The sequence below is a fragment of the Scyliorhinus torazame genome, chromosome 17 (genome assembly GCF_047496885.1).
Source record: "Scyliorhinus torazame isolate Kashiwa2021f chromosome 17, sScyTor2.1, whole genome shotgun sequence".
Classification (NCBI taxonomy): Eukaryota; Metazoa; Chordata; class Chondrichthyes; order Carcharhiniformes; family Scyliorhinidae; genus Scyliorhinus; species Scyliorhinus torazame.
In genome coordinates, this window is record NC_092723.1 from 42,913,025 (window position 1) to 42,937,198 (window position 24,174).

General features: G+C 48.6%; 1 protein-coding gene across 1 annotated transcript in view; it reads left to right on the top strand.

Moving 5' to 3' along the window:
* The first annotated feature begins 4,736 nt into the window (after window positions 1-4,736).
* Window positions 4,737-24,174, top strand: part of LOC140393847 (uncharacterized) — a 42,829-nt gene continuing 23,391 nt past the window's right edge. The window contains exons 1-2 of the mRNA XM_072480371.1: window positions 4,737-6,070; window positions 23,766-23,806. Coding sequence (XP_072336472.1) covers window positions 4,750-6,070; window positions 23,766-23,806 — 1,362 coding nt within the window. The 5' untranslated portion in view covers window positions 4,737-4,749. The remainder of the gene's footprint in view (window positions 6,071-23,765; window positions 23,807-24,174) is intronic.

The following is a 24,174-nucleotide window of genomic DNA, read 5'->3' on the forward strand; positions in this document are numbered from 1 at the left end:
CCACATCCGCCTTGAGCCCCTTCAGGTGCGCGAACACGCGGGCCCGCTTAACCGGCCCATTCAGTCCCCTTACATTCCAGGTTATCAGCCGGAATAGGGGGCTATCCGCCCCCCTCCCCCGCCGACTAGGTCATCCATGACCCCTCCTCGGCCAGCCATGCGCCCGCACCCCACACCCAGCCCGTTCCCCACAGCGGCATACCCCCGTCTTGACCCACCCCACTCGCTCCAGCTCCTCCTTGATCTTAGCAGCAGCAACTCGATCCCCCCCCCCCGGCTAGGACCCATTCTAGCTGGTTTACTCCCTCCATTGCACGTCCGCAAGTCAGCTGACTCCTGCTGACCCCGGCTAATCCTGCCTCCCCTTCGACTCCTCCCATTGTGTGGCACACCCTCCTCCCCCGCTCCCCATTCACAGGCTCTCCCCCTCCGTTCTAAGCGCGGGAAACAATCCTCGCTTCCCCTCCCCGGTCCCGCCCCCCCAGTCTTCGGCACGGGAAAGAAATCCCGCGCTCTCCACCTACCAGGCCCCGCCACCAACCATAACAGTGCCCAACCCGCCCCATCCACCCTCCCCAACCCGAAAGAGAAAAACACAGAGAAAAAGAAACCCAAAACAATGCAAAGGCCCCCCCCCCCGAACCAAAAATAGGCATAATATATCCACCGCAGTCCCCAATCGCCCATCCCAACCCTCAGTCTGTGTCCAGCTTCTCGGCCTGAACAAAGGCCCACGCCTCCTCCGGAGACTCAAAATAATGGTGCCGGTCCTTGTAGGTAACCCACAATCGCGCCGGCTGCAACATGCCAAACTTCACCCCCTTCCTGTGCAGCACCGCCTTCGCTTGATTGTACCCGGCCCTCCTCTTCGCCAACTCCGCACTCCAGTCCTGATATATCTGAACCTCCGCGTTCTCCCACCTGCTGCTCCTCTCCTTCTTGGCCCACCTGAGCACACACTCCCGATCGACGAAACGATGGAACCTCACCAGGCCCGCGGAGGCTCGTTAGCCTTGGGCCTCCTCGCCAACACTCTATGGGCCCCTTCCAGCTTCAGGGGCCCCTGGAAGGACCCCGCTCCCATCAGCGAGTTTAACATGGTGACCACATAGGCCCCCAGGTCCGGCCCCTCCAGCCCAACCAGGAGCCCCAGAATCCGCAGATTCTTCCGCCTCGACCGATTCTCCATCTCCTCGAACCGCTCCTGCCATTTCTTGTGGAGCGCCTCGTGTGCCTCCACCTTTACCGCCAGGGCTGAGATCGCGTCCTCATTGTCAGAGATCTTTTGTTGAGCCTCTCGGATCGCCTGGGCCGTCTGTGTCTCCAGCAGCTTATCAATAGAAGCCTTCATCGGCTCTAGCAGGTCCTTTTTAATCTCTCTGAGGCAGCGCTGGGTACCCTCCTGTTGCTCCTCCGCCCACTGCCTCCACGCTGCCTGGTCTCCGCCCGCCGCCATTTTGTCCTTCTTCCCTCCCTTCTTCTGGTCCACCACCACCTTTTTTGTCACCCCGCTCCTAGTTAAAGCCATATACTGATGGGGAACTATTATTAACTCCTTCCCACACCGGGAAACGTCGAAAAAGTGCCCTTGGGGGCCCTGAAAAGAGCCCAAAAGTCTCGAGAGGGAATACTTTTGGCAGTGTTCGCTTCACCAATCTGCCCCAAAATGTCCGTGGAAACTCCTGAAAAAGGTCTAAGTGTCCGTTCCAGACGGGAGCTGCCAAATGCGTGACCTACTCCTCCATGGCAGCCACCGGAAGCCTCGTCCCCGCTTCTTCAGTGGCCCTGGTGAGATCTTTTCACAGTTGTTCCCTCTGCTGTTAGAATTCACTTTTGATAAAGGTCCTCAGGTCAGTTTGCAGCTTTAAGCTTGCCCTTCCCCCGCTTGCATGCTGAAAGGGGCCCTGTTTATCCTGTTTGCTGCCAAATCTTCCACTGCTTCTGCCGGGCCTGGCAGCCAAAAGACACAACACTCCTGGGGGACACCGTCAGGGGAGTGTTGCAGTCCTCTTGCCACACCGGGAAATGTCAAACAAATGCCGTGGGGGCCCTGCAAAAGAGCCCAAAGGTCCGTTCCAAGTGGGAGCTACCGAATATGCGACCTAGCTCTGCATAGCCGCACCCGGAAGTCCGCTTTTAATTTTTGTGCTCCCTAAATATAAATTTGCCATGGCAGCCAACACAGTAGTAGTTGAAATAACAATAAGTCATAGGTTGTTTCAGGAACAGAAAAACTCAGGTGATAACTTTATGCCATAAACAGAGGGATTATGCCCTTTTCTCTTCATCACCCCTTTCCCTCTCACCCCAAGATTAAGTGATTGGTAAACACCGGTCATTAGGACAAGTAAAGTAAAACGCTTATTTTAAATAGTACGTTATCACACTTTTCAGAAATGTATCAAATTATTTCATGTTCATGAATTATTATTTTGGAGCACACTTATATAAGCAAAAGTGGCAAACATTTTCCAAGATCCCACAAAAAGCAATTAAGTCAAAGAATCATACAGTTGTTACCACTGCTGCCTCACGGCGCTGAGGACCCAGGTTCGATCCCGGCTCCCTGTCCATGTGCAGTTTGCACATTCTCCTCGTGTTTGCGTGGGTTTCACCCCACAACCCAAAGACGTGCAGGGTAGGTGGATTGAAAGAAAAAAGAAAATCGCTTATTGTCACAAGTAGGCTTCAAATGAAGTTACTGTGAAAAGCCCCTAGTCACCATGGGCGGGATTCTCCACTCCCACGCCGAAGTGGCCGCGCCGTCGTGAACGCCGTCGAGGTTCACGACGGCGCAGAACGGCCCCGGTCCCGACCGATTCAGGCCCTGACAATGGGCCAGGATCGGGGCCGCGTCATCTACACGCGCCAGGCTTTGTCGCCCGCTTAAAAGCGGCGCCGCATAGATGACGCGGCCGGCGCCGCATAACGGGCGTCAACCGCGCATGCGCGAATTGGCCGGCGCCAACCCGCGCATGCGTGGTTGTCGTCCTGTCTAAACCGCCCCGCAAGAAGATGGGGGACGGATCTTGCGGGGCCGCGGAAGGAAGGAGGTCCTCCTTCAGAGAGGACGGCCCGACGATCGGTGGGCACCGATCGCGGGCCACCCCACATTCCAGGTGAAGCCCGGTGCAGGATCCCCCCTCGCCCCCCCACAGGCCGCCCCCCCAGCGTTCACGCACCGCCCACGACTGCAGCGACCAGGTGTGGACGGGGCCGGGGGGAACCCGCCGTTTTGGCCTGGCCGCTCGGCCCATCCGGGCCTCAGAATAGCGGGGGTGCTGGAGAATCGCCATTTTGGGTGTCTCCGGCGATTCTCCGGCCTGCGAAACCCGCCCGGGCTGTTCCCGCCGCTTGGGAGAATCGCGGGAGGGCGTCGGACCGGCGTCCCCGGAAATTTTGGCGGCCCAGGCGATTCTCCCAAATGGCGTAGGAGTGGAGAATCGCGCCCCACATTCCGGTGCCTGTTCGGGGAGGCCGGTATGGGATTGGCCATGCTAAATTGCCCCTTAATTGGAAAAAAAAAGAATTGAGTACTCGAAATTTTTTATAAGTCAAAGATCATAAAATGATTACAGAACAGGAGGTCATTTGGTCCTTTGTGTCCATGCTGGCTCTCCACAAGAACACAGCTGGTCCCACACCCATGCCCATTTCTTCAATTTTCTTTCTTTAAATTATCCAATTATCCAATCCAATTATCTTTTGAAAGCCATAATTGTATCTGCCCTCACCACACTTTCAGGAGGTATATTACTGCATAAAAAAGATTTTCCTTATGTTGCCTTTGGTTCTTTAACCATTAACCTTAGTGTCCTCTGGTTCTAGATCTTTCTGCCAATAAGAGGTTTCACTTCATCTGCAGAGCCTTTACGACTTTTGAATACCTCTATCAAATCACCTCTGGCCTTCTTTTCTCAGAAAGAAAGACAGCTCCATCTTTTCCAATATAGCCGTATAACTGAAGGTCCTCATCCCTCGAATCATAGTCACCGATATTTTCCGCACTCTCACTTACTCCTTCAGATCTCCTGAAGTTGGGTCCTCAGAGTTTTAAAAAAATTCATTTACAGGATGTGGGCTTCGTTGGGTTAAGCCAGCATTTATTGCTCATCCCTAGTTGACCTTTAGAAGGTGGTGATGAGTTGCTTTCTTGAACCGTTGCAGTACTTCAGACGTAGATACACCCACTGTGCTGTTAGGCACCCAGTCCTCCAGCTGAGGCTGAACCGGTCTTTTAGAAAGGGCCACCATGACTTTCATGGCTCTATTTCTAAAACCCAAGATCCTAACAATAATAATCATCTTTATTAGTGTCACAAGTAGGATTACATTAACACTGCAGTGAAGCTACTGTGAAAATCCTCTCATCACCACACTCTGGCGCCTGTTCAGGTATACTGAGGAAGAATTCACCTAACGGGACATCTGGGAGGAAACCAGAGCACGCGGAGGAAACCCAACAGATATGGGGAGAACGTGCAGACTCCGCACAGACAGTGACCCAAGCCGGGGGTCCCTGGCACTGTGAAGCAACAATGTTAACCACTGTGCTACCGTGCCGCCCATCCTGTGCCCCTTATTGGTCATTTCTCAAACTGTCATATGCCACCTTCACTGATTTGTGCACATTTACCCCCAGGAGCCTCTGGTCCTTTCATACCGACTGGGCAGAGTCAACATGGGGCTCTGCCTAGTGCGCACGCGCGGGGCTTGGGGCTGCGCCGGCGCACTGGCGTAGGGTGCAAAATGGCGTCGACAACCAACGACAAAGATTTGCGGCGCGAGCTGAAGGCCCTGGGCTGCTCGGTCGGGCCCATCACCGACACCACCCGGTCCGTGTACCTCAAGAAACTGGACCAGCTGCGGTCGGAAAAGCGTCAGAACGAACAGAGCAGCCGGGCGCCGCGGAGTGGCCAGAGCCTCAGGCAGCGGGAGAGGTGTACTGAGGAGAGCCCGGCCCTGGAGCAGGCCAGGAGGAGGCCCGGCTTCACCTCCAGCGCCCAGACCGAGTTAGACCGCGAGCAGGCCGAGCCCGAGCCTCCTATCGCACATTACACAGGCACGTCGGCTGGCTACTTCACAGATCGACGACAAGCTGTGGACGGCGGACACGAGGGAAACTCTGACCGCCTGAGTTCGCAGCGATACACCGGGATTTCTGGCAGCTTCAATTCAGATGCATATAGCAGGAAACCTGACAGCTCATATTCAGATCGACTCACGGGGAAATATCAGAGTCTGAATTCAAAACAGTATTCAAAAGAATCCGACATCTTGTATTCAGATTCATATATTAAAAAATCTGACAATTTATATTCAGATCCATATACAAGGGTATCTGGTAGCTCATATTCTGATACATATACAAGGAAATCTGACAGTTTGTATTCAGATCCATATACAAGGAAATCTGACACCTCATATTCAGATCCATATACAAGGAAATCTGGTACCTCATATTCCGATCCATATGCAAGCAAATCCGACACCTCATATTCAGATCCATATACAAGCAAATCTGACAGCTTATATTCCAATCCATATGCAAGCAAATCTGACGCCTCATATTCAGATCCATATACAAGGAAATCTGACAGCTTATATTCAGATCCATACACGGGGAAATCTGACATCCTGAGTTCAGATCGATGTACAAGGAAATATCCAAGCCTGAACTCAAATACAAGCACAAGGAAATCTGGTAGCTTGTATTCAGATCGATATGCAGGGAAATCTGACAGCCTGAGTTCAGATGTACGTACGGGAAGATCGAGCAGCTTTTATTCAGATCAATATTCGAGGAATTCGGGCAGCTTCTATTCTGACAGTCGTTACAGAGGAAAGCCTGATAATTTGTCTGGAAATGAACGCTACACAAGAGGCACCCCTGGTGGGCTTCCCAAGAAGGCAGTGCAGAAACCTAAGAATCGTCTCGATAAATTTGAGTTTTACCTATCATGGTTTCTCCAGGTGGCCACGATTGTTCTTTGTCTTGCTCTGGTGGGGCTAATCTGTGTCAAAACCTTAGGGTTGCTTGAAGGATCTGAAGAAGATATAGGAGAAAATAGTAAGTACACACATCACTTTTTGAAGTAATTAGTCTCAATGTTTTGGTTTACAGCTTTTGGTGGTAATATAAAATATTGTGAGAAATACTGAGACTAAGTAGATGTATAACAAAAAGTAATTTGACTCAATTAAGATGTAAACATAACTGTTCCATTAATCCTATCCCATGCCATGATGACTAGAGCTTTATGACTAAATACAAATTCCATAATCCCTCTCTTCTGGGAGAAGGGCAAGAACTCCTGGATAAGAGAGAAAAAAATCTGTTTGGATATTGCGTGATATGGGATAGTGCAGGAAGCTGAAGATGAGCCACAATTTTAATGGCGGTGTAGACTCGAAAGACTGAGTAGCCTACTCTGAAATAATGCAATCTCTGCCTCAGTCACTTTTAGAGGACATACTGGGAGTTAGCACCCACCACCAGCCAATAATGCATCTAGGAACTGACTGCACTCTGGGGAACGAAGAACTATCTAGCATCGAATTCATTTCTACTCTGTTCATTTCAACTCATGCCCCCTGGTCCTGCCCAATCTGTTAAACTGACATTTTTCAGTGGGGCCACTATCCAGGTCATTGATTATTTTATATATCTGTGAGACTACATTGCTGTAAAGTAAGTGGACCAAGGACCTTGGTCCGTAAGTGTAATTTAAGCTTTTTGTGCGAGGAAACATTCTTGTAGCCCTTCTCCAGTCCACTAAATCACTCATGTGGGAAGATCAAAATTGGACACACTGCTCCAGATACAATCGAATCAGTGACCTGTATCGTGACAAAATGATATCCTTCAATTTTATACAGAATGGTTCAATACAACAATATCCTCTTAGTTAAAGTTAGTTTCTCTGCTTTGGTAATGGACTTTGTGATCTGTGCTTAATGACACTTGGGACTGTTTCTCAATCCTCCCCGTATTCATCTCTGAAGAAAAGATCTATCCTCTACTTTCACCCACCTATAAATACATTAGCTGAGTTTCAAATCTCATATCCTATATATCTCTTGGGCAGTCTAATGTTACTCTCCCAAACTAACTCCTTTACGTGTCCAAATGTAACCCTGCTGAGGTCTCGTAGAGGTCCTCTCTAACTTCTACTGCGTCTCCCAATTCAAATTGCTGGTGAAAAGATACCTGGGGCGGGATTCTCCATTGGCTGACGGCAAAATCGGGAAAAGCGATTAGGCGGAGAATGACGCGTGAGGCGAAAATTGTGGCCGGCTGCGTCGTCCGTGCGTTCTACTCCACATGTACAGTAAATGCCGTTGGCATATCATTAGCGGGCCTGACCAATATTCTCCACCGCCTCCACGATGCTCTGCCTCTGCCAAAAGGAATTACTGACGGGGAGTTTCACTTGTGGTTTCAAAAATTTAGAAACAGGCGCCATGGCTGCTGAGGGGGAGAGACTGGGTACAGAAAGTGTCCAACATCAATATAATGTGCTGACAGTTGTGCCGCTGGCCGGTGGGCTTCTGCCAGGGCTTGAGCGGAGTAGCGGGGGTGATCAGGAGGTGGGCCGTGTTGCGGGGTGGACAGGCACTGAACATCATTGCCGCAGCCTGCAATGCAGCCATGCAACTGCGCACGCTGCTGACTGTCCACTGTGACTCTAGTGTTATGGGTTGTATGGGTGTCTCCCCAGGTCACCCCTCTAGATATCCTCTGGCCCCAGCTTACCCATTTATGGGATGGACACGCGCTCCTGCTCAACCAGTGCCACCTTGTTTGCTGTATTGAGTGTGGGTGTGGAGAGTGGCGTGCTCGTATCCGGCTGCAGCTTGTCAGCCTCTCGAGTGCCAATCTCAACCCGCCGAATCCGACTGTTTTTCATTGGAATTGCTCGTGTTCCATGTGGTACCGGTGCTAACCCATTAACGGTTCGGGAATTGCTCTGGGACCGGCACCAATTTTGCACCAACTTTTCAAGGGCAACTAGGGATGGGCAATAAATGCTGGCCTAACCAGCAATGCCCACATCACATAAATTATTTTTTAAAAACGTCCACCAATTCTGTCCCGGCGTCAACACTTAGTCTCCGAAACGGAGAATCCCGCCCATGATATCTAAGCCTTTCATCTTGCCTTCATCAGGGTAGCTCGTAATAAATTGCCAAATTGTAACCGGGCAAAAACAATTCATACCACATGAGAAGAGAGTGCTGACTGGTAGGCAGGTGGACTCCAATTGGTAGAGGCGTTGCCATGGAGAATGCAGCATGCAGCCATTAGCTGCCCAGCTTTGTTTAAATTCAAGCTGGGCAGATGGACTCTGATTGGTCAACCATTGCCGTGGGGGCGGCCAGGATGAAGTAGGTCGCAGGTCCGATCGCTCCCGTCGGTGATGGGCTCACAGACCTTTTTCGACCGGATTTTCCGGGACTTTGCGAACTGAATCGGTGGAGGAAACAACAGGGAAGAGGCCCCCCCCCCCCCCGGGGTATGGACGGCTGGACCAGAAGTGGTCGAGTGAAGCGGCTTGGATCGAAGCGGGAGCAGCGAGGACAGCAGACCGGGCGGCGAAGCATGGCGGACGGCACGGACCAGAGAGCGGAGGCTCACTGGCCAAGGGAGCAGCAGATGGAGTTTTTTAAGAACTGCTTCGCCGAATTGAAAAAGAGACACGCTGGACCCGATGAGAGCAGTGATGGACCGAATGGTCGAGACACAGGCGGTCCAGGAGAAGGCAATCAAGGAGGTTGAGTCGAAGCTTTCCAGCCAGGAAGACATGATAACGGTGCTGGAGCATGAGGTGGAGGAACTGAACGCCTGCCAAAAGAGGATGCAGGAGCAGCTTGAGGAGCTGGGAAACAGAGTCAGAAGACAGAACCTAAGGATCGTTGGCCTTCCCGAAGGCAGTGAGGGATCGGACGCGGGAGCATACGCGTCGAGTATGCTGGAGACGTTGATGGGGCCGGGGGTCTTCTCTCGACCCCTGGAGCTGGATGGGGCGCACAGAGCCCCCGCAAGGAAGCCCAAGGCGGGCGACCGACCGAGGGCCCTGGTGGTTCGCTTCCACCGGCTTTCAGACAACGAACGTGTGTTGTGGTGGGCCAAGACGGAGCGGAGCAGCAGGTGGGAGAATGTGAGGTGTGCATATACCAGGACCTGGGAGCGGAGCTGGCCAAGAGGCGCGCGGGGTTCATCGAGGTAAAGGCGGCCCCCTTTAAAAAGGAGGTGAGGTTTGGAATGCTGTATCCTGCGAAGCTTTGGGTAACGTTCGAAGAGCATCACTACTACTTTGAGTCGCCAGATCAGGTTTGGACTTTTATTAACTGGACTTAAAGGGGGGGGGGCCTGCAGTCAGTATCTTTTGGCGGGAGAGCGGAGCCTCTGTTCTGGGGACTGGCTCTGGGCTGGTTAAGGGCTATGTAAATGTCCTTTAGAGAGTAGCTGTTTACTCACTAAGGAATGCAATCAGGTTAATGGGTCTTTTCTGTGGGGGGGGGGGGGGGGGGGGGGAGGGCACGAGTGGTGTTACTAAGTTGCTGTTGTCTCTTAATTTGGCTCTGTTTAATTACGTTTGCTCAAGAGTCACCAGGTATCTTTCAATACCGCCACAAGGTTCAAAACCGAACACTGAACAAAGAACAAAGAACAAAGAAATGTACAGCACAGGAACAGGCCCTTCGGCCCTCCAAGCCCGTGCCGACCATACTGCCCGACTAAACTACAATCTTCTACACTTCCTGGGTCCGTATCCTTCTATTCCCATCCTATTCATATATTTGTCAAGATGCCCCTTAAATGTCCCTATCGTCCCTGCCTCCACTACCTCCTCCGGTAGTGAGTTCCAGGCACCCACTACCCTCTGCGTAAAAAACTTGCCTCGTACATCTACTCTAAACTTTGCCCCTCTCACCTTAAACCTATGCCCCCTAGTAATTGACCCCTCTACCCTGGGGAAAAGCCTCTGACTATCCACTCTGTCAATGCCCCTCATAATTTTGTATACCTCTATCAGGTCGCCCCTCAACCTCCTTCGTTCCAGTGAGAACAAACCGAGTTTATTCAACCGCTCCTCATAGCTTATGCCCTCCATACCAGGCAACATTCTGGTAAATCTCTTCTGCACCCTCTCTAAAGCCTCCACATCCTTCTGGTAGTGTGGCGACCAGAATTGAACACTATACTCCAAGTGTGGCCTAACTAAGGTTCTATACAGCTGCAACATGACTTGCCAATTCTTATACTCAATGCCCCGGCCAATGAAAGCAAGCATGCCGTATGCCTTCTTGACTACCTTCTCCACCTGTGTAGCCCCTTTCAGTGATCTGTGGACCTGTACTCCTAGATCTCTTTGACTTTCAATACTCTTGAGGGTTCTACCATTCACTGTATATTCCCTACCTGCATTAGCCCTTCCAAAATGCATTACCTCACATTTGTCCAGGTTAAACTCCATCTGCCATCTCTCCGCCCAAGTCTCCAGACAATCTAAATCCTGCTGTATCCTCAGACAGTCCTCATCGCTATCCGCAATTCCACCAACCTTTGTGTCGTCTGCAAACTTACTAATCAGACCAGTTACATTTTCCTCCAAATCATTTATATATACTACAAAGAGCAAAGGTCCCAGCACTGATCCCTGTGGAACACCACTGGTCACAGCCCTCCAATTAGAAAAGCATCCCTCCATTGCTACCCTCTGCCTTCTATGGCCTAGCCAGTTCTGTATCCACCTTGCCAGTTCACCCCTGATCCCGTGTGACTTCACCTTTTGTACTAGTCTACCATGAGGGACCTTGTCAAAGGCCTTACTGAAGTCCATATAGACAACATCTACTGCCCTACCTGCATCAATCATCTTAGTGACCTCCTCGAAAAACTCTATCAAGTTAGTGAGACACGACCTCCCCTTCACAAAACCGTGCTGCCTCTCACTAATACGTCCATTTGCTTCCAAATGGGAGTAGATCCTGTCTCGAAGAATTCTCTCCAGTAATTTCCCTACCACTGAAGTAAGGCTCACCGGCCTGTAGTTCCCGGGATTATCCCTGCCACCCTTCTTAAACAGAGGAACAACATTGGCTATTCTCCAGTCCTCCGGGACATCCCCTGAAGACAGCGAGGATCCAAAGATTTCTGTCAAGGCCTCAGCAATTTCCTCTCCAGCCTCCTTCAGTATTCTGGGGTAGATCCCATCCGGCCCTGGGGACTTATCTACCTTAATATTTTTTAAGACACCCAACACCTCGTCTTTTTGGATCACAATGTGACCCAGGCTATCTACACCCCCTTCTCCAGACTCAACATCTACCAATTCCTTCTCTTTGGTGAATACTGATGCAAAGTATTCATTTAGTACCTCGCCCATTTCCTCTGGTTCCACACATAGATTCCCTTGCCTATCCTTCAGTGGGCCAACCCTTTCCCTGGCTACCCTCTTGCTTTTTATGTAAGTGTAAAAAGCCTTGGGATTTTCCTTAACCCTATTTGCCAATGCCTTTTCATGACCCCTTCTAGCCCTCCTGACTCCTTGCTTAAGTTCCTTCCTACTTTCCTTATATGCCACACAGGCTTCGTCTGTTCCCAGCCTTTTAGCCCTGACAAATGCCTCCTTTTTCTTTTTGACGAGGCCTACAATATCACTCGTCATCCAAGGTTCCCGAAAATTGCCGTATTTATCTTTCTTCCTCACAGGAACATGCCTGTCCTGTATTCCTTTCAACTGACACTTAAAAGCCTCCCACATGTCAGATGTTGATTTGCCCTCAAACATCCGCCCCCAATCTATGTTCTTCAGTTCCCGCCTAATATTGTTATAATTAGCCTTCCCCCAATTTAGCACATTCATCCTCGGACCACTCTTATCCTTGTCCACCAGTACTTTAAAACTTACTGAATTGTGGTCACTGTTACCGAAATGCTCCCCTACTGAAACATCTACCACCTGGCCGGGCTCATTCCCCAATACCAGGTCCAGTACCGCCCCTTCCCTAGTTGGACTGTTTACATATTGTTTTAAGAAGCCCTCCTGGATGCTCCTTACAAACTCTGCCCCGTCTAAGCCCCTGGCACTAAGTGAGTCCCAGTCAATATTGGGGAAGTTGAAGTCTCCCATCACCACAACCCTGTTGTTTTTACTCTTTTCCAAAATCTGTCTACCTATCTGCTCCTCTATCTCCCGCTGGCTGTTGGGAGGCCTGTAGTATACCCCCAACATTGTGACTGCACCCTTCTTATTCCTGATCTCTACCCATATAGCCTCACTGCCCTCTGAGGTGTCCTCTCGCTGTATAGCTGTGATACTCTCCTGAACAAGTAGCGCAACTCCGCCTCCCCTTTTACATCCCCCTCTATCCCGCCTGAAACATCTAAATCCTGGAACGTTTAGCTGCCAATCCTGCCCTTCCCTCAACCAGGTCTCTGTAATGGCAACAACATCATAGTTCCAAGTAGTAATCCAAGCTCTAAGTTCATCTGCCTTACCCGTAATGCTCCTTGCATTAAAACATATGCACTTCAGGCCACCAGACCCGCTGTGTTCAGCAACTTCTCCCCGTCTGCGCTGCCTCAGAGCCACACTGTCCCTATTCCCTAGTTCTCCCTCAATGCTCTCACCTTCTGACCTATTGCTCCCGTGCCCACCCCCCTGCCATACTAGTTTAAACCCTCCCGTGTGACACTAGCAAACCTCGCGGCCAGGATATTTATGCCTCTCCGGTTTAGATGCAACCCGTCCATCTTATACAGGTCACACCTGCCCCGGAAGAGCTCCCAGTGGTCCAGATAACAGAAACCCTCCCTCCTACACCAGCTGTTTAGCCACGTGTTTGTCTGCTCTATCTTCCTATTTCTAGCCTCACTGGCACGTGGCACAGGGAGTAATCCCGAGATTACAACCCTCGAGGTCCTGTCTTTTAACTTTCTGCCTAGCTCCCTGAACTCCTGCTGCAGGACCTCATGCCCCTTCCTGCCTATGTCGTTAGTACCAATATGTACAACGACCTCTGCCTGTTTGCCCTCCCCCTTCAGGATTCCCTCTACCCGTTCGGAGACATCCTGGACCCTGGCACCAGGGAGGCAACATACCATCCTGGAGTCTCTTTCACGTCCACAGAAGCGCCTATCTGTGCCCCTGACTATAGAGTCCCCTATAACTATTACTCTTCTGCGCTTTGACCCTCCCTTCTGAACATCAGAGCCAGCCGTGGTGCCACTGCTCTGGCTGCTGCTGTTTTCCCCTGATAGGCTATCCCCCCCGACAGTATCCAAAGGGGTATATCTGTTCGAGAGGGGGACAACCACAGGGGATTCCTGCACTGACTGCCTGCCCTTTCTGGTGGTCACCCATTTCTCTGCCTGCACCTTGGGTGTGACCACATTTACATAACTGCGATCTATGACGCTTTCCGCCACCTGCATGCTCCTAAGTGCATCCAATTGCTGCTCCAACCGAACCATGCGGTCTGTGAGGAGCTGCAGTTGGGTGCACTTTCTGCAGATGAAGCCATCCGGGACGCTGGAAGCCTCCCGGACCTGCCACATCTCACAGTCAGAGCACAGCACCCCTCTAACTGACATTGCGTCAATTAATTAAAATTAAAATTTGTCTTTTTTTTTTTTTAAATACTTTTTTTTAAATTTCAAAGTTACTGTCAACTATCTGTTTCCTAGCAATAGATTTCTAATAGAAATGCGATAGCTAACTATAATATTCTCCGATCTCTGGCTTAGATATCCTCTAAATTATAATTAAGTTATTATGTTTAATTAGTTCCCAAATACTCAAAAAAATTTAGGTTAGAATCCCAACCAGCCACTCAGGTCACAGCTTTTCTGTGATGTCACTTCAGTTTCCCCCGACACACACAATTTGAAAAACAGGTATAAAAGTAAAAATCACTTGCTTACCTTCTGAGATGTTCTCAGGTTCTCTCGCTGACAGAGACTGCTCCTCCACCTCCAATCCTTGACCTGCACAATGCTAATAATATAATAATATAATATGGCACTTACCTTACACCAATGGGTCTTATTATTAGGTTAGAGGAGGAGGGCGGGTGGGAGACACTACACGTGTAGTGTCTCGGGTTTCCTCTCCACCAGAATTTATTGGTTGGGGGGGGGGGGGACTTGCCAGAGGTCGAACTTCCGGTTCCCGCCGAAATCCAAAGGGCTGCTCCTGTAAAGGTAAGTGCTTTTAAACTAACTACTCACCTCCCAGAAGGCCCCTGCGCACCGCTGCCGCCGAAATCCAAAGGGCTGCTCCTGTAAAGGTAAGTGCTTTTAAACTAACTACTCACCTCCCAGAAGGCCCCTGCGCACCGCTGCCGCCAAAATCCAAAGGGCTGCTCCTGTAAAGGTAAGTGCTTTTAAATTCACTACTCACCTCCAAGAAGGCCCCTGCGCACCGCTGCCGCCGAAATCCAAAGGGCTGCTCCTGTAAAGGTAAGTGCTTTTAAACTAACTACTCACCTCCCAGAAGGCCCCTGCGCACCGCTGCCGCCGAAATCCAAAGGGGATCAAAGACTCAATACACCAGTTAGTAAGTTCAAAAGCAATGCTTATTTATTTACACACAGTCAAATCTACTCATGCATAAAACTCTACAACCTAAACTATCACTATTACTAAAAGCCTACACTTAGCATCGGGTGCCCACTCAGTCAGAGGAACAATGGCTGTTGCTCGGTTCTGAGGCTGCTGGGTTGAGCTGTTTACAGGGTAGCAACTAGGAGCGTCTATCTCGTTGCGTGCGTTGACTTGGAACTTACTTGATCTGGAGCAGCTTTGGCGGGTCTCTCCTCGCTGAGAGCCAAGGCCCAAGAGAGCGATTCTCTCTTGGGGAATCCTTTTTATACCCAAAAGAGCTCCGGCGCTTTTGGGCGGGCCTTGAACTTGGCCCCAATTAATTGGGCCGTTTCCCAATCGTCCTTATCGATTTTGCTCCAATAGAGGGGTGGGTTCCCTGGTTGCTGGGCGTGTCCTGGGTGGCCGTTGGTCTGCTTTGTTTTAATCTCCTCTGGCTGGGCGGGATATCTGTCTTAGCACTGTTTACCTAAATGTTGCCTTTTGTTCCCGGGGATGGCTCACTAGTATGTAGATGGTTCTGCAGTCCGGTCCAGTCTGAGAGCTACAGCTCTAATCACCAGGCAGACCTTGCACCTGCTTGCTTTTTCGGTATTGTCCAATTTCCCCTGCATTCTTTGCAAGTGTCCATTTCATAATCGAGACATGGCCATCCCAGATGGCTACACTGGTCGGGTGGTAGTCGGCCAGGCGCCAAGGGTAGGGGTCAGCGCAGGTCAGGGGGCACTAGGGAGCGTAGGAGGAGGGGGGAGCTAGGGCCAAGCAGATGGCTGACCTGGGAGTTCAGGCTTTTGGGGCTGGGGAAGCCTGGGGGGAAGGGGGGGTGTGGGTGGGGGCTGCTGTGAGATAGGGTAGAGGAGGCACAAGTGGGCCAGTGGTGGGGACCAGGGATACCCCGGAGGGGGAAGTTGCTTGTCGAATTTCAGGGAGAAGTCTAGGATACCGGCAGCAGCAGCAACCCGGGGGGGGGGAGGGGGCACTTTAGTTTAGATGACCATATGTGGGCTGTGCAAACAGAACCAACGGGGGAAGTGCCTTATTATGTTTGTTTTTCCCCACTGTTTGTTTTCACCATGTTAAGGTTCTTTGCTTATTGCCTTTTTTCTGTAAATGTTGCAAATTTGTTTTAAATAAAAAATTTAAAAAAGAAAAAGAAAAAACCCATTGCTGTGGGGCATGAACTAGGGAATGAACATTCCCTAAGCTTTTGTTTAGATGAAAAAAGTGCAAAGTGTGGAGATGTTCCTTCTGACTACAAAGGACTGGTCCCTGTGTGTAAGTATATGTAATTTCTAGCATGTATAAATGAGCCACACTGTGGGCCTGACTGATAATCTTAAATTGGCGTTCAGTAATTCTTCGCACAATCAGGATTGTTTAGTAAGTGTTGTCCAATCACAGAATTAATGAAATAAAATATCCAAATTTCTTGGACTCATTTATTAAGCCTTTCCTGGCCTGACTCTACTCCACCTCTGTAATGACGTACAAAGCCCTGTGATCCTTTCACTTTCAACACTTCCAGCTTGGTCCCGACCTCTGAAACTTGCTCCATATGAATTTCCTCTCTATCATCTCATTATACTAAAACAGAATAATCTATTTTATGTAGTGATTTGTGATCGCTCGTGTTACATAACAATAGACTACTACTCTGAATTAAAAGTGGAGAAACTGCAGGCCGCAGCCATGTGCAACTCCTGAGCGCTGGCAGTCAAATCCTCTTTATCTTTATATTATACACCAAAAGGATGGGATGTGAGAACCATTTCCATTTTTAAGATAGGTTTTTGTTGGTTAAGGGTTGCAGAGTAAAGATGGATAACCAGGGCGGGATTCTCCCCTACCGCGGGGGGTCCCGGTGGGACGGAGTGGCGTGAACCACTCTGGCGTCGGGCCGTCCCAAAGGTGCGGAATCCCCGCACCTTTAGGGGCTAGGCCCGCCCCGGCGTGGTTGGCGCCCTGCCGGCTGGCGTGGAAGACCTTTGGTGCCACGCCAGCAGGGGCCGAAGGGACTCCGCCGGCCAGCGCGAGTCCGCGCATGCGCGGGAGCGTCAGCAGCTGCTGACGTCATCCCCGCGCATGTGCAGGGGGGGTTCACCTACATGTCGGCCATGGCGGAGGCTGATGACGAGTAGGAAAAGAGTGCCCCCACGGCACAGGCCCACCCGTGGATCGGTGGGCCCCGATCGCGGGCCAGGCCACCGTGGGGGCACCCCCTGGGACCAGATCGCCCAGCGCCCCCCCCGTTCAGGACCCCGGAGCCTGCCTGCGCTGCCAGGTCCCGCCGGTAAGGGACCTGGTTCAATTTACGCCGGCGGGACTGGCATAGAAGCAGCGGGACTTCGACCCATCGTGGGCCGGAGAATACCCAGGGGGGGCTCGCCGACCGGCGCAATTCCCGCCCCCGCCCAATCTCCGGTGCCAGAGAATTCGACGGCCGGCGGGGGCAGGATTCACGCTGCCCCCCGCCGATTCTCCGACCCGGCGGGGTTCGGAGAATCCCGCCCACAGAGTTATAGATCAGCCATGATTTAGTTAAATAGCAAAGCAGCTGCTGGGGGATTAATAACCTACTCCTGTTCCTAAAATTCATATGTCAATAATTGTTATACACCCTTGTAGAAAAACTAATATCCATAACAGCTGCTGTCTACTGTGGTCATGTAGCCACTAGTTGTACAATACATATAACACGTGTGTTTTTTATTCTTGCTAAGACAAGGAATGATGAAAATAAGTGTTACAAAAATGTAAAAGCATACTGTGTAGCTTTGGTGCGGTATTATGAAAATACAGGGCAGCCACACAGTATTTAATACACTGACTTAGACAGGCACTTTTTCATTATATACACTAATCTATCACGTAAATATCTACCTGGTATATCTACCTGGCCCGTACCAGCTTCCCCGAACAGGTGCCGGAATGTGGAGACTAGGGGCTTTTCACAGTAACTTCATTGAAGCCTACTCGTAACAATAAGCGATTATTAGATTATTATTATTATTATTATTAATGAATCAATTGCTCTTGCGGTAAAGAGCTTACTTTTCTATTTTGGTCTGTTTTCAAATACCATGAAGTTATTACTTGGCCCATTTGAATCCATTCCCACTTGTCCTTGAGTCAGGTGAATTGTGCCATATGTTTGAGAAAAACACTGTGCACAGCTTTTCCAATTTCAGGATAGAATTACCAGGCATTTTACCAGTGATGCTAAATACAGTTTCTTGTGTAACAAATAGATTTAATTTGTGTCATAGGACATTCATAGCTTCTTAGAAGCAAGAGTAAATTCAGCTGAAGAGAAATAATTAAAGACTTTATTTCGGTTGAAATTTAATGCAAAGAGCGAACGGTTTGTAAATATAAATGTTGTATATTTTGTTTATTTCATCAATAAAGATCACGTTTTCAAGTAATTGAAAATTTTTCACCAGTCAAACTATGTTTAAAACATGAAAATATAAAATGTTTAGAAAAACTTTATAAGTGCATCAAATATGTAACACTATTACATTAGTAGAATCATAGAAAACCTATAGTGCAGAAGGAGACAATTCGACCCATCGAGTCTGTACCGACCCTCCAAAAGAGCACCGTGTCTGGGCCCACTCCCCCATCCTATCCCTGTAACCCTGTAACACCATCTAACCTTTGGACACTAAGGGGCAATTTAGCATAGCCAATCCATCTAGCCTGCGCATCTTTGGACTGTGGGAGGAAAACGGAGAACCCGGAAGAAACCCACACTGACAGCGCTGATCAAGGAGACACAGCCTGAGTGAGTGAGACACAGACAGAGTGAGAATTTGGTAATTTGGTGCAGTGAGGTAATTTTGGTGAAGAGTGGGAGAAGGTGCTTTTTCCCAACTGTTTTGTTCTCTCTCTTTCTTCGGGCCTAATTTTGGGAGCCGTTGGGAGGAGGAGGAGCAGTCTCTGTGAGTATAAAAAACCTAACGGTAACTTCCTGTTTTCCAGTTTCTTCCCCCAAACGTGACGTCAGAGGGAAGCTGTGATCTGATTGGTTGATAGCAAATCTGTCCCAAATAAAAAAAAACACAGCTAAACTTGTAAACTTAAATTAAACTAATTAATTAATTAGTGATGGCTGGTCAGGTGATGTGCTTGAGCTGCTTGAAGTGGGAGCTGGCAGATCCCATTGCGAGCTGCAGCGACCACATCTGCAGTAAGTGTTGGCTGCTCGAAGAGCTCCGGCTCAGAGTTGATGAGCTGGAGTCTGAGCTTCAAACACTGAGGCACATCCGGGAGGGGGAGACTTACCTGGACACTGTGTTTCAGGAGGCAGTCACACCTGTCAGAGTAAGTAGTTTAAATCCTGCCAGTGGCCAGGGACAGCAGGGTGTGACTGCAAGTCAGGCAGGTAAAGGGAACCAGCAGTCAGGAACTCAGGAGCCTCAGCCCTTGACCCTGTCCAACAGGTATGAGGCACTTGCTCCCTGTGTGGATGGCGAACAGGGCTGCAGGAAGGATGAGTCAGCTGACCAAGGCACCATGGTTCAGCAGGCCATTCAAGGGGAGGGAGTAAATAGGCAAGTTGTAGTTGTTGGGGATTCTATTATCAGGGGGATAGATAGTATCCTTTGTGAGCAGGATAAGGAGTCCCGCATGGTATGTTGCCTGCCCGGTGCTAGGGTGCGGGACATCTCTGACCGGCTTGAAAGGATACTGGAGAGGGAGGGGGAGGATCCAGTTGTTGTGGTCCATGTCAGTACCAACAACATAGGCAAGTCTAGAAAAGAGGACCTGTTTAGAGATTATAAAGAGCTAGGATTCAAATCAAAAAACAGGTCCTCAAGGGTCATAATCTCCGGATTACTGCCCGAGCCACGTGCAAATTGGCATAGGGAGGCAAGAATAAGGGATGTTGAGGCTGACAGAGTGGTGTGGGAAAGAGGGGTTCCTTTTCATGGGACACTGGCATCAGTTTTGGGACAGGGGGGACCTATACCGTTGGGATGGTCTCCACCTGAACCGAGCTGGGACCAGTGTTCTGGCGAAAAGAGTAAATAGGGTGGTCAATAGGACTTTAAACTAGAGATTGGGGGGGGAAGGGGAAAGTCAGGGAACCAAGAGGTGAAGTAATCAGTGGGAAGCGTAGCTGCTTAGGAATACAAAAAAGCACGAAAAGACAGAACTCAGGAGAGGTTACGCTAGTCCCCATCCCACAAAATATGACACAGTGTATGGAAAGGCTCAGTAAACCAAGGTCCACCACACTAAGAAAACAAAAAGGGACGGTCAATAGAGAATTAAAGGTGCTATATTTACATGCACGCAGTGTACGGAACAAGGTAGATGAGCTTGTAGCCCAGATTGTGACTGGCAGATATGATGTGGTAGGCATCACAGAGACGTGGTTGCAGGGGGTTCAGGACTGGCATTTAAACATCCAGGGATTCACAACCTATTGAAAAGACAGAGAGGTGGGCAGAGGGGGCGGGGTTGCCTTGTTAATTAGGAATGAAATTAAATCAATAGCACTAAATGACATAGGGTCAGATGATGTGGAGTCTGTGTGGGTAGAGTTGAGGAACCACAAAGGCAAAAAAACCATAATGGGAGTTATGTACAGGCCTCCTAACAGTGGTCAGGACCAGGGGCACAAAATGCACCACGAAATAGAAAGTGCATGTCAGAAAGGCAAGGTCACAGTGATCATGGGGGACTTCAATATGGGTAAATAATGCTGCCAGTGAACCCAAGGAAAGGGAATTAATTGAATGTTTACAGGAGGGCTTTTTGGAACAGCTTGTGATGGAGTCCAAGAGGGGACAGGTCATTCTGGACTTAGTGTTATGTAATGAGCCAGACTTGATTAAAGATCTTAAAGTAAGGGAACACTTAGGGAGGCAGTGATCATAATATGGTAGAATTCAATCTCCAATTTGAAAGAAAGAAGGTAGAATTTCATCAGCCATTTCTTGGACCACTTTCCTAAACTGTCTAAATCTTTCTGCAGCCTCCCCATCTCCTCCATACTACCTGCCCCTCCACCTATCTAAAGGTGTTACAGTTAAATAAAGGTAACTACAGGGGCATGAGGGAGGAACTGACGAAAATCGACCGGGAGCAAAGCCTAGTGGGAAAGACAGTAGGACAGCAATGGCAGGAGTTTCTGGGAGTAATTGAGGACACAGTACAGAGGTTCATCCCAAAGAAAAGAAAGGTTATCAGAGGGGGGGGGGGGGGATTAGGCAGCCATGGCTGTCAAAGGAAGTTAGGGAATGCATCAAAGCAAAAGAGAAAGCCTATAATGTGGCAAAGAGTAGTGGGAAGTCAGAAGATTGGGAAGGCTACAAAAACAAACAGAGGATAACAGAGAGAAATAAGGAAAGAGAGGATCAATTATGAAGGTAGGCTAGCCAGTAACATTAGGAATGATAGTAAAAGTTTCTTTAAATACATTAAAAACAAACAGGAGGCAAAAGTAGATATTGGGCCGCTCCAAAATGACGCTGGTAATCTAGTGATGGGAGACAAGGAAATAGCTGAGGAACTAAATAAGTACTTTGCGTCAGTCTTCACAGTAGAAGACATGAGTAATAGCCCAACAATTCCGGAGAGTCAGGGGGCAGAGTTGAATATGGTAGCCATTACAAAGGAGAAAGTGCAAGAGAAACAAAGAGGTCTAAAAATTGATAAATCTCCGGGCCCAGATGGGCTACATCCTAGAGTTCTAAAGGAGATAGCTGAAGAAATAGTGGAGGCGTTAGTTATGATCTTTCAAAAGTCACTGGAGTCAGGGAAAGTCCCAGAGGATTGGAAAATCGCTGTTGTAACCCCCCTGTTCAAGAAGGGAACAAGGAAAAAGATGGAAAATTATAGGCCAATTAGCCTAACCTCGGTTGTTGGCAAGATTCTAGAATCCATTGTTAAGGATGAGATTTCTAAATTCTTGGAAGTGCAGGGTCGGATTAGGACAAGTCAGCATGGATTTAGTAAGGGGAGGTTGTGCCTGACAAACCTGTTAGAGTTCTTTGAAGAGATAACAAATAGGTTAGACCAAGGAGAACCAATGGATGTTATCTATCTTGACTTCCAAAAGGCCTATGATAAGGTGCCTCACGGGAGACTGCTGAGTAAAATAAGGGCCCATGGTATTCGAGGCAAGATACTAACATGGATTGACGATTGACTGTCAGGCAGAAGGCAGAGAGTTGGGATAAAAGGTTCTTTTTCGGAATGGCAACCGGTGACGAGTGGTGTCCCGCAGGGTTCAGTGTTGGGGCCACAGCTGTTCTCTTTATATATTAACGATCTAGATGACGGGACTGGGGGCATTCTGGCTAAGTTTGCCGATGATACAAAGATAGGTGGAGGGGCAGGTAGTATGGAGGAGATGGGGAGGCTGCAGAAAGATTTAGACAGTTTAGGAGAGTGGTCCAAGAAATGGCTGATGAAATTCAACGTGGGCAAGTGCGAGGTCTTGCACTTTGGAAAAAAGAATAGAGGCATGGACTATTTTCTAAACGGTGACAAAATTCATAATGCTGAAGTGCAAAGGGACTTGGGAGTCCTAGTCCAGGATTCTCTAAAGGTAAACTTGCAGGTTGAGTCCGTAATTAAAGCAAATGCAATGTTGTCATTTATCTCAAGAGGCTTGGATATAAAAGCAGGGATGTACTTCTGAAGCTTTATAAAGCATTAGTTAGGCCGCATTTAGAATACTGTGAGCAATTTTGGGCCCCACACCTCAGGAAGGACATACTGGCACTGGAGCGGCTCCAGCGGAGATTCACACGGATGATCCCAGGAATGGTAGGCCTAACATACGATGAACGTCTGAGGATCCTGGGATTATATTCATTGGAGTTTAGGAGGTTGAGGGGAGATCTAATAGAATCTTACAAGATAATGAATGGCTTAGATAGGGTGGACGTAGGGAAGTTGTTTCCATTAGCAGGGGAGACAAGGACCCGGGGGCACAGCCTTAGAATAAAAGGGAGTCACTTTAGAACAGAGATGAGGAGAAATTTCTTCAGCCAGAGAGTGGTGGGTCTGTGGAATTCATTGCCACAGAGGGCGGTGGAGGTCGGGACGTTGAGTGTCTTTAAGACTGAAGTTGATAAATTCTTGATTTCTCGAGGAATTAAGGGCTATGGAGAGAGAGCGGGTAAATGGAGTTGAAATCAGCCATGATTGAATGGTGGACTGGACTCGATGGGCCGAATGGCCTTACTTCCGCTCCTATGTCTTATGGTCTTATGGACTCGGGGAGAACGTGCAAACTCCACAGTCACTCAAGGCTGGAATTGAACCCTGGTTCCTGCGCGGGGAAGCAGTAATGCTAACCACTGTACCACCGTGCCGTCCTTTAGCGGTCACATTAAAAATGTTGCTTATACCAGGGTAAAACTTCTTGAAGTATTGTAGCCATTTGCATTTCCACATAATTCTAAATGTACTGAAGGCAGATATCAGTCTGATAGTAGGTGTTATCACAGCCAACTGTATCCAAACCCCCCTCTAATAATTGAACACAGACAGGTGCACGCTCACGCACGCACGTACACATTCTCACACACACTATTGCTCAGACTCAGATCATCTAATCCCAAATAGAGTGGGAATTAAACCTGGACTGTCTCTCCAATTAAAAAAAAAAGAAATCTTACGTGTAAGGCTCAGTTAATACATTTTAAATTTTTCGGGCATTGTTTTTTAAATTCAGACCAGTTATATTTCTGAGCGTTCAGCATATTTTCAACCTTCGTTCTGAATCTTTACCGGTTCTGAATATTTCTTTAAACAAGACAATAAAATTTTGCAATGTTATTAACGTGAATTGTTATAAGACTGCATGCTTTTTACCCATTTTTCTACGCACCAAACTGAAAGCTATTATAGGAATCCTCTGCATAGTAGACCAGACTCTCGTGTTAAACACGATGATAAAAGAAAATTACTCCAGGTGCTGGAATCTGAAACAACAATCTCAGCAAGCCTAACTGCATCTGTGGAGAGAGAAGGGAGATAATGTTTCGAGTCTGGACGCTTTGACAGAATGTCAACCAGACTTGAAATGTCAGTTCCCTTCTCTCTCCACAGATGCTGTCAGACTTGTTTGTATTTAACTATCTTTGTGTTGCTATAGAATTATATAATCTATGTTTTTTTTTCATTTTAGTTAAGATGTTGCCAGTGGATTGCAGCGGTAAAACAGATGCAGTGAGTAACCATTTTTTAATTAAAGTTGACCCGTAGATGATGATAGATTTTAGTCTGGAACATGTTATAAAATTCAACACACAAATCCAAATTTGATAAACACTCCACCCCGCCACAATATGTGGTGGCTTTAACAATATCGACGAGGCACAATAGAAGTGCACGCATCTTTGAGCAAAGTTACGTTTCCAATTCACTTCAGTCTATCTCACAACTTCAAAATAGGAGTATTAAAATCATATTTAAAACTTAACGTGTGAATTTATGAATGACTAATTCTCCAGATCTAACTGTCACCAAAATAATTATTAAATGCCTGTTGGCAACCCATAACAAATCAGTTATGGAACTGCATAGCCTTCTCAACA